Raw genomic sequence first — 11269 nt, 5'->3', positions numbered from 1 at the left:
ATGGAAGGAAGACCAAGAGTTCATGCCTTATGAATATACACCAGTCTTTCCTGTGGTTTTGTGGCTTATTTTCCAGTTCACTTGCTATGTGGGATACAAAGCTCATTTATCATCTACATCTCTGCTTCCATGGTGCTTTGTTCCTCCTGTTGGCACCACTGTGGGCTATCTGTCCAGCCTATCTGATTGATAAAGGATCTGCAGGATTCCCATCCAATCTGGTGGTGGGCCTATCAGTATAACAGATGTGTGGGGTACAGAAAACTGATTCATGCTCCATTAGCTACTCTGTATGTGAAGTCCACTTCCATTCCCACCAGTAAGTGTGAGCTGCATACATGCACTCTGGCCATCTGCATTTGACCTTGTAGCTCCTACTTGACTTCCAAAGAGAACAGGAGCAATTGTCTTTCCACATAGTCTACTTTTGCTTATTTTCAAAACTCAATATACTGTTACTGATAGCCTGTCATGTGTACTGTCTATGGTTACAATACTCCAGAAATTGTTTAACACTCAGGTGAAAACTACATGCACTCACTTGGCATTGATAGCTGGCCATGAATGGCCAACTTACCCTTTTGGTCATCAATACCTTCACTGTGAAGGCATATAAGTCTAACACAGGTCATTAGTCCTCTGTGTTCAGGAAAAAAATCCTATTTTCTATATACAGTGCTGGGTTTTGAAACCCTGGCCTCTCTATGTTTGTCCACAATCTTCTATTTGAGCTACATCTCCACCTCTTCTATCCCTGCCACGCCTCTCTGCAGTATTGAGGTTTGACTTCAGAGGCCTGTATTAGATAAAGCTGCATAGGAGTGAGTTGAACTTTTGGCGTGAACCACTGTGCCCTCAGCATGGCCAGGAATGGATTGATGAGGGAATGGCTCAACTTGATGATAATATTTACTGGGAGGGGTGGGGCCAGATGGTGCAAATTGGAAGGCATAAGAATGTCTTTGAAAGGCCATTTCCAATTCACCAACATAATGCTGGATGGGAAATGAATAGTTCAAGACTTCAAACATCAGCAAGAAATAGAGACTCCTGGAGCATAATGCCATAAAAGCAATGTGCATGCATGCACACACACACGCACACAACACACACCCACTATAATTTCTTTGAGAATGGGATTTCACTAGAATACCCAGTCACAAAAGTATAATCAATGATTTTTCTTGACATAGCTCTTGTTCACATAATTGTCCTCATTATTCATATGATAGAATGAAATTATACATAGTCAAGTACCATGTAAATTCATTTGAATTGATTTTGCACTCCCATTTACTTCAGTTTATCTAAGCACCATTTTATATAGTGTGGACATGTGTCAGGGTGGACATGTGTCAGCATACAAATCCAATTCTTCAGCAAAATGGTACCTGGAAGTATGGGGCCTGATTTTAGTGCATCAGCCATGAGGTAGAAGGTAGAATATCTGCAATGCCCTAGGCCAGAAGATATAGTGGTAGAGTACAGGCACATGTGCACACACACAAATACCTCAGGATTCTAGCCTTTCCCATGTTGCACCACATCATCTCCTGTCTATGTCTGGTTGGTGTGTAACTCCGGGCTCTGAGCCCTGTTCATCTGTCTCTGCTTTTGATGTGGTGCCACACCTACGGGACACTCTATACCTTCTGGCTAGTGTCTTCCCCTTCTGGAGATGTGTGAATCAGGAATTTGACACTCAGCTGGGGAGAGCTGGGGCACACTGGGATGCCTTCCATCGACTTCCCCATTCCCTCTTTGACCTCAAGAATCATATGTCCTTGTAGACTCCCTCTGTGTCCTTACTGGATTCCATATACATCCTCACCACACTCATTTTCCTTAGCCTCACCCTATATGGCTGTAGGTTCATTGCTTTTGAGCTAATGTGATTCTCTGCTAGGAAAATCCTAGATGTATACTAATAATTACAAATGAGGGAAACCACGCAGCCTAGATTTCTTTGAGTTGGCTTACTTCATGTAATATGATTTTTTCCAAGTCTTTCAACTTCCTTAAAAAATGGGGTGATGTCATTCTTCCTGATGGCAGCATTGAATTCCATTGTGTATACATACCACAATGTCTTGATCCAATCTTCCACTGAGGGACATCTGGATTGGTTCCATATCTTAGGTATGGTAAGTAATGCTGCAATGAACATGGTGGTGCTACTAGCTTTAACATGTACTTTTTATGGACATTTGGGAAAATGCCCAGGAGTGGAATTGCTAGGTGATAGGGGAGCTGTACATTAAGCCTTTTGAGGAATTGCCACTCTGTTTTCCAGAGTGGTTGAACAAGTTTACAGACCTACTCACAATGCAGTAGACATCACTTCTGAACACATCTCTACCGGCAACTGTTACTATTCGATTTCTTGATAGCGGCCATTCTATCTGATGTGAGGTGGAATCTCAAAGTTGTTTGGATTTAGCTTTCCTTTCTTTCTTTTTTGCTACTACTGGGCTTGAGCTCAGGGCATAGAACTATCCTTTGGACTCTCTCAAGTCTAGCACTCTTACTACTTGAGCCTCAGCACCACTTTCTATGTACGTAGTACCGAGGAATCAAACCAAGGTCCTTGTGCATGCTAGGCAAGCACTCTACCACTAGGCCAATTTCCTGGGCCCTACATTTCTTTTATGGCAAGAGATGTTGAGGATTTCTTCATGTGTCTATTGGCCATTCTTATTTCCTCTTCTGAGAAGTTTCTCTTTAAATCTTTAACCCACCTTTAAATGGGATCCTTGGGGTTTTTTTTTGAGGATTTGTTTTTAAGAGAGTCAATATTTTGAGCCATTAGTATATTTTTGATATGAGGTCCTTGTCTACTGTATGCCTAGTGAAGTCCTCCCACTCTCTGAGCTTTCTATTTGACTTGCTAGCTAAATGTTTTGCACACAGAACCAAACCAGTTACTGCAGTCCTATTTGTTCAAACATTCTTTATTATGTTGTGATTCTGGGCCTTTATTAACCTGTGCTAAGGAGCCCTAGTGTGTCTCTTATTTATTCCTGTAAAGTTTCCAGGGTAGACACCCTTTACCTCAAGGTCTTTGAGCCATTGGGAATTAATTCTGGTGCAGGGTGATATATAAGGGTCCAATTTTGGCTTTGTACAGGTGCTTAATCAATTCTGCCAGCACCATTTGTTGACCAGGATATCTTTCTTCCATTCATATTTTTGCTCCCTTATCACAGATTAGGTGGCATTAACTTCTGGGTCTTCAGTTCTATTCCCTTGGTCCTCTGGCTGGTTCTGGTACCAGTACCTTGTTGTTTTGATTATTATAGCTCTGTAATGGAGTCTGAAGTTTGGTATTGATATTCCTCCATCACCAATCATTCAGTCTTTTAGCTCTTTGTACCTTCATGTTGCAGGAAAAGAAAAAAATGTAATCTAATAGAATGTAAGAAAGGGCTGCCTCCTTTCCTTGAAAATCTGTTCAGGGCACTTTCCCCAATTCTCCTTGCAGGTCCTGGAGACTGCTACCCACCTAGGAAAAGAGAAAGGTCATGTGGTAGGTATTCTTGTGACCAACATTCTTCTTCCCATCTTTCTCCTTCACCAACCAAGGTGTTCAAAAGTCATTATAAAGAAAACAGGAAGGAGATTAGTAATGTAAAGAAACGGAGGGAAGTTAATAAAGGATGCCTTGGGAAAGGAAGCAAGGAAGAAAGGATTTGGGAAGTAAGAATTATCTTAAATGGTTGTTTCCAGGTGAAGAAAGGAGGAAATTAAGACTACTGGATTGAGTAAGGAGCAGCTGGTATGAGTATGTCTTGATTTGAGAAGGTAGAGCTTATTAGTAAAGTTAGTGAAGATGGTATGCAAGAAGAGGAAAAAGGGAGTTTCCACACCCCTCCATAGAACTACTGCTGCCACAAGTTTCCCCCCAGAGGAAGCTGGGGAGAACTGGTCAGGTAAGAGGGGATGTTAAATCCCATACAGAGTCAGTTAGTGCTTCCCATTTCAAAATTAACCAGAGCCCAGATATCAAAAGTACAGACTTCATGAGCATGCCTATCTAATAATCATTCCTATCTGTCTTTTAACTGGGAAGGAACACATATCTACCACCCATTAGTTCTATTTATACTGAGTCTACCATCCATATTCTTTACTCTAGAACATGACCAAGGCCTCCCACCGGTCCATTACCATTCTAATCCAGTCACAGATTCTCACAGGTTATTCTTAGATAGCCCTTGGCAAGATTGTCATTTTCACCATATTGATTCTTCAAATCCAGGAGGAAATCAAAGCAGAATTAAATGAATTGGAGTCTAAAAGAACTATAGAAAGAATCAACAAAACAAGGAGTTGGGTCTTTGACAAAAATTAACAAAATTGACAGCCTGTGGAAGAGGAAGGCGTCCCCTGAGCCCCCGGACTCGGCCGAGGGCGCGCTGAAGCTGGGCGAGGAACAGCAGAGGCAGCAGTGGCTGGCCAACCAGATTGAGGCCCTGAAGCTCACCAAGTTGGCTGGGGGCTTTGTGGTGCCAGGCCACGCAGCGGGGTGGCCGCCGCCGCCACAGCCCCCACCGCCCCTGGGACCCCATTCCAACCGGACCACCCCACCGGAGTCAGCCCCCCAGAACGGGCCGTCCCCTATGGCCACGCTCATGTTGGTGGCAGACACTCTGGGCAAGGCGCACTTGCCCAAGAACGGCAGCTCCTTGCACTCTACCACCCCGTCTGCCTGGCGCAACAGCAGCAGCCCCATGTCTCCAGCCTCCATGCCCGGGCAGCGCTGCTTGGCTTCACGTAACGGGGACCTGAATTTACAGGTGGCACCCCCACCACCTAATGCCCACCCGGGCATGGACCAAGTGCACCCCCAAAACATTCCGGATTCCCCCATGGCCAACAGCGGACCCCTCTGCTGTACCATTTGCCACGAACGTTTGGAGGACACGCATTTCGTCCAGTGCCCCTCCGTCCCTAGCCACAAGTTCTGCTTCCCTTGTTCGAGAGAAAGTATCAAGGCCCAGGGGGCCACTGGCGAGGTGTATTGTCCCAGCGGAGAGAAATGCCCCCTAGTTGGGTCGAATGTACCTTGGGCCTTCATGCAGGGCGAAATCGCTACTGTCCTAGCTGGGGATGCTAAAGTGAAAAAGGAGAGAGACCCTTGAACCCTAAGGCCACCACCTGCTTTGCCCTAGTTCCTCTCCCATCCAGAGGGACCCACCCCCCACCCCTCCCCTTCCCATTCTCCACCCCTCCAAGATGTAGAATTGTGAATATAACAAACTGCAAAAAGTTAGTCTTATGTATAGACATTATTTTCGTCGTATGTTTCTATATTTTGGAACAAAGGTATGTAACTTCTTCCTTTGAAGGATAAGCTGGTTTGTGTTAAGCAGTATAATATGAGTTGGGTTATTCGCATCATAATCGTTAGCATTTACTTGGTGGCAGAATGTTTGCCTAGGTACAGAATTAATAGCCCTTAGCAACCACTGCTGCTGGTGTGTATTTTTGTAAATGTTATGCACTCTGAAAGGAAAAACACACACACACACACACATGAAAGGAAAGTCTTTTTTCTTGTTTTGACAAGGCGAGTGTTGCTGCCTAAAAAAAAAATAATAATATTAATGATGATCCTATAAAATGGTGAAAGCTTCTTTCTAAACAGCCCCAAGTGTTGAGGTCCTCACTTAATTTTGTGTTCTGTTCTGTTTTGTTTTCCTGTTTCGTTTGCAAAATGGTGAAGGGGGATGTTGGGGGAGGGCTGGGGTGTTTTTTTGTTGCAAGTTTATGAAGGGGGAAATGTTTTGGTTTGTTTCTACTGACCTGAATGTGTTGGATCTTCACTTGTTGTTTTGTTTTTTGCTTTATTGATGCACGGATGCTTTTGAACAGTAGAGCCAAATGCTAGACATGGAGAATCTGCTCTATTCGTCCTTTATACATTTCTGTAGTTAATAGAACACTGTAATGTGCCTTGGAGCTTAGTAACTTGTAATAAATTCAATTGATATTAAAAAAAAGAAAAAAGTGGCCTTGAAAAAGCCCCAAAACAGTGGACAGGCCTGAGTTTAACCCCCAGGACTGGCAAAATAAAAAGAACGATTTTAACAAAGAAAAATTCAGATAAAAAAATAGAAGAGTGAATGTGATAATATTAGCAAATGTGTCATTTATATACATGTATATATAGTAATATCTTCAAAATTAGTGGAAGTTCTTCAGGGCAAAGGAAAATGCTATTAGAACAAAGATCTGGCAAAGAAGAATGTACAAAATGATTTAAATACTAAAGTCCTTTGTTATGCTCATCTCTTCTCACACATCAATATTCTCAGCAATACAGGAGTAATTACAATCTCTGAAGAGAAAATCCTTAAGGATATCAGCTGCATATAGGATGGGAGGAATCCAGAGTATTCTAAGACACCTGCATTAACTCTGAAATAGGACAACATTATATGAAAGTGGACTTAGAACTCAGGTGTCTAAAATTCTACATACTAGGAAGGTGTATTAGGAATGAATTAGAGGCTACTCTGGGCCACTTGGCAACATGCTGTGTCCAAATAAAGCAAGGAAAACAAAAAGCTAGGCATAGGTGGGTCATATATGTAATCCTAGATCTCAAGATGTTCATATCCAAAAATCATGGTTTGAGGCCAACCTAGAGATTCCATGATACTTGCTCCAATAAGCCAATTTAAAAAATGGAACTGGAGATATGGTTCAAGTGGCAAAGCAATAGTCTTGAGCAAAAAGAGCTCAAGGACAGCACTCAGACTCTGAGTTCAAGCCTCAAGATCAGCAATAAAAATGAATGCATGAATGAATAAATAAAGAAAGCAGAATTGCTAGAGGATATAGCTCAGAACTAGAAGGCATATCTAATAAGCACAAACCCTTGGCTTCAACCTCCAATGAATACTTCCCCAAATGATAACTTTACATTCAATGTAAATAAATCCTTGTAAAATCTAGGAGAGTAAAATTAGGAGACAAATGTATTTGATATCCAAACAAATAAGATGAATATAGAGAGTGCAAAAATAAATGGAAAGGCAGAAATGGGAAACATTATGCAAGTGAAAACTCTGATGAGTAGAAAAGTTTACCAATACGACTAAAAATCGAGTATCACTTCGACTTTGTGTAAATATGTGAAGAAGCACAGTGTACTAAAAACCAATACCAAACTGTTGTCTACAGGAAAACTCTTTTAAATTTAAAACATTTTAGCATAAAAGAGATGGATTGGAAGAGTAAATACTGGCCAAAGAATTAAAATGTTCAGTGATAGCCAGGCACTCCTTACTCACATCTGTTAATCCTTTGAATTCAGATGGCTGAAAACTGAGGATCAGAGTTCCAAGCCAGTTTTTGAAGAAAAGTACAAGAGATTCTTATCTCGAATTAAACACCTGAAGTAGAAAATGGAACAATGGCTGAAGCGGTACAGTGTCAGACTTATAGTGGAAAAAATTAAAAAGTCAGAATTAGAGCCTAGGCCTGAGTTCAAGCTCCTGGAACCACCCCACAAAAGAAAGGAAAGAAGGAAGGAATGAAGGAAGGAAGGAAGGAAGGAAGGAAGGAAGGAAGGAAGGAAGGAAGGAAGGGAGGGAGGGAGGGAGGGAGGAAGGAAGGAAAGAACAGAAGGAAGGAAGGAAGGAAGCAAGCTAGCAAGCATGCTGCAATGTAAGATTCAGTGAAAAAGGAAGGATGCAATGAAAGTAATAAAATAGCATGTTGAATTCTGTGTGTGTGTGTGTGTGTGTGTGTGTGTGTGTGTGTGTGTGTGTATAGCTAGGATGACAGACTGCATCTCTGCCAAATTTAAAGATAAAAAGCCTTTTAGGCTGGGCACGGTGGCTCAAGTCTGTAATCCTAGCAACTCAGAGATTTTAATATGAGGATCGCAGTTCCTTTATTGCCATCCTGGGCAATAAAGTCCATGAGACGCTTATCTCCAAAATTAACCACCACAAAACCAGAAGTGGTGTTGTGGTCAAGTGGTAGAACACTAGCCTTCAGGTGAAGTGCTCAGGAACAGTACCCAGGCCCAGAGTTCAAGCCCCAGGACCAAGAACCACAGCCTTTTAAACAAGCCATGTGGAATTGGCTCATGCCTGGCATCCTTGCTGAAAGGAGGCTGAGATTGGAGGATGACAGTTCCAACTCATCCTGGGAAAGTGAAGTCCTTGAGACTTGAAGTCTTGAGCCCCTGGTGCTCACACACACATGGATGCCTGGGGAAAAAATCTGATGAATCCCTAAGCTGAATTCGAACGCCCCAAGAGCTAAAGCTTGAACTGACAGAGGTGTTTTACTAGATTCTTTCCCTGGAAGTCAACTCAGTCAGGGCAACACATCTGGTGATTCAGGCCTCCAGGAAGGGAAGGGGGTGGGGCTATGCTAGGCGGAGACAGTCGCACAGATTGTTTCTGATTGGCTGAGGGGAAGAGCGGCTTCAGGAGCTGACCAGTGAGAAGCGTCCTTGGTAGGAGGGTCCTGGCGTGGGCGGTGGGGCTGTGTCTCCCAAAGGCGCCAGTTTTATTCCCTCTCTGCTGCCCCGAGGCCCAGGAGGTCACAGCCTCGGCAATGCGGTCTGGAAGCTGAGCTGCGATCCTGAGCGTGGCCTCTCCGGCTCTTCCCTGGACGCCAGCGCCCTCCACCCCGGGCCTCGGCCCCGCTGCTGAGGTTTGTCCGGGTTAGACTCCCACAGACGTCATGGCCCGGGCTGGTTTCAGAGCCGCCCACGGGTGTGTGGGGTGCAGCGCCTGTGGATCTCCGCGAGGACAGCAGGGTGCGCGGGGAGCGGGAAGTGGTGAGTGTGGACACCGGTCCGCGGTCAGGATCCTGGGCGGGGTGGGGGGCGGATCCGGAAGGCAGGGCCTCAGCTGGGTCTGGTAGGCCCTAAGGGGCCGGGTAGTGAAGAGCTCCTCCAGGTAGTGAAGGGCTCCTCAGCCCTCCAAGGCCTGGAGAAGGGCTGGGGCGGGGCGGGGCTGGCAGCGGGCATCTGAGTCCTAGGAGTCCTGCCACCCGGTCCTGGCCATCCTGTCTGCTCCAGAGGAGGTGAAGTCACCACAGGCTGGGGATTTTCCATCCTGGAAAAGACTCCTGGTGTAATGGTGGAGAGAATTGATGATTCATTTGTGACATCTGAATTTCCACCTGTCTTCCACATTGCCACCCTCCTTGGAAAGGGGGATCCATACGCACCCACGTGGTGGCGGTGGATGTTGGGAGATCTGTTGTCCTCTCTGACCTGTACGGATTTCAGACTTGTTTTATGATATTGTGTGTGTGTGTGTGTGTGTGTGTGTGTGAGTGTGCTCACACGCACAGGTGTGGGCGCTAAATTCGGGGCCTGACTACTGCCCCTGAGCTTTTTCACTCAGGCTGGTGCTCTACCACTTGTGCCACAGCTGCCCTTCCTGCTTTCTGGTGGATAATTAGAGATAAGAGTCTCACTGATGTTCCTGCCTAATCTAGCTTTGAACCAGAAACTACACTTGTCATCCTCCGGGGTAGCTAGCATTGCAGGCTGCCTGTGTCCCTGGCAACAAGCTAGATGTTGACTTTTGATTATCAGGGGTTTTTTTTATTGTGATTAATAAGGATTACATTATATTCACCAGATAAAAGGTGCATAACTTCACAAACATTGATACTCTTTCTCATGACATGGTCCCCATTTCCCTTCCAATCCCCCCCCATCTTGATTTCCCCTCTTCCCTATCCAATTTCAAATAACCAATTAAGCACATATAAAATATATCAGATAACAAGGTGAAATATTGTAATAATATGAGATAACCAAGGGATGGCAAAAGAGATGAGTTCCTGGTGCAGGTCTGCCAGGTCCAAGCCCCTAGCCCTGCCTCTAGCAATTCATGCACACCTCTACCTGAGGGTGGGTGGGGCCTCACCTCTTAAGAGTTTTCAGGAATTTCCTATCCTTCACCACAATTCTAAGGTGCTAACTTTGGACAAAGTTTTACAGCTTACTGGTCATAAGCTACACCTATGTCATACTTATAGTTCTCATCCATGACTCTTTTGGAACCCACCAAACTTCAGTGGACTGACTGTTTTTATTCACCTCAAATATCTTTCCTTTTAGATAGAAAACAGTCAAACCTTAATTTCCACCAGGTGTGTGAGGATGTTTGTGGGTGTTGAATGAACCTAGAATTGTAACATATACAGAAACATGTTTCCAGAATGAAGGGTTAAGAAGAAAAAAGGGGTTAGCAAGCAGGAACCAATAATCAGAAAGCCTAAGTTAGAACACTGAACCACTTTGTCTCTTGATGCCAACTTTGAAGGAGAAATGGGAGAAAGAAAGACAAAATTGTAAGGATAAACAGATTCTTTTTCTCAATGATTTACTTATATAGATTATTAGTCCTGTTTCTATATACATAACATGTCAAACTCAACTACCATGAAATTTCTAAAATGGACTCACTGTTTTGTTTTGTTTTGTTTTCCTTTTAGAAAAAAAGAAGGTAAAGATCACATACTTTTCTTCCACTTTCTTCATTTCAATTTTTTTTTTGCCAGTCCTGGCCTTAAGCTCAGGCCTAAGCACTGTCCTTGGATTTTTCTCAAGGCTAGAGCTCTACCACTTGAGCCTCAGCACCACTTCCAGCTTTTTCTAAGTATGTGGTACCAAGTAATTGAACCCGGGTCTTCGTGCATGCTAGGCAAGCACTCTACCACTATGCCAAACTCCCGGCCCATTTCAAATTCTTAACTGAAACATTACATGTAACAATAGCTGGTCCTAACTTCTATAAAAGGCTATAACAATGGCTGGGAGTTTGGCCTAGTGGTAGAGTGCTTGCCTATCATGCAGGAAGACCCAGGCTGGATTCCGCAGTACTACATTCACAGAAAAAAGCCGGAGGTGGTGATGAAGCTCAAGTGACAGAACTCTAGCCTTGAGAAAGTCCAAGGACAGTGCTCAGTCACTGAGCTCAAGCTCAGAACTGGCAAAAAAAAGACTAAATCACATTAAGTTTCTTTGCCAACATAGACAGTTACAACAATTCTTTTATAGTTGCCTTAAACATAGGCATGAGAAAAACTTACTGAAGGAATTGAAAAGGAAAAGGAAAACCATAGAGAAAAGAAATGGATGATAAATGTAACAAATAATTTTGAAACACTCAGATCTGAGAGTCAACTATTTAAAAAGCCCCAAAGGACAGAGTGAACACAATCTATTGTTCTAGTCAGCAAAATAAGACAGAAATCTCACACGTAAGAAATACTGTTTTGCATA

The 11269-nt window shown here is 43.7% G+C and overlaps 1 protein-coding gene across 1 annotated transcript; it reads left to right on the top strand.

The window, feature by feature from the left end:
• Positions 1 to 3829: 3829 nt before the first annotated feature.
• Positions 3830 to 5530, top strand: LOC150039503 (putative E3 ubiquitin-protein ligase IRF2BPL). Its single transcript, XM_090327779.1, has 2 exons — positions 3830 to 3929; positions 4312 to 5530. The coding sequence occupies exons 1-2, from the start codon at positions 3830 to 3832 to the stop codon at positions 5139 to 5141; spliced, it is 930 nt and encodes a 309-aa protein (XP_090183905.1). The 3' UTR covers positions 5142 to 5530.
• Positions 5531 to 11269: the final 5739 nt, after the last annotated feature.

The sequence above is a fragment of the Megascapheus bottae genome, unplaced genomic scaffold (genome assembly GCF_031878675.1).
Source record: "Megascapheus bottae isolate mThoBot1 unplaced genomic scaffold, mThoBot2.hap1 HAP1_SCAFFOLD_91, whole genome shotgun sequence".
Lineage (NCBI taxonomy): Eukaryota > Metazoa > Chordata > Mammalia > Rodentia > Geomyidae > Megascapheus > Megascapheus bottae.
Note: the sequence above shows the minus strand (reverse complement) of the source record. Positions and strands in the feature narration are given on the sequence as shown.

Coding starts and splice junctions, on each gene's coding strand:
- LOC150039503 (XM_090327779.1), top strand. CDS start 3,830: ATGGTATGCAAGAAGAGGAAAAAGGGAGTTTCCACACCCCTCCATAGA. Junction 3,930..4,311: donor AGCTGGGGAGAACTGGTCAG/GTAAGAGGGGAT, acceptor AACTATAGAAAG/AATCAACAAAACAAGGAGTT.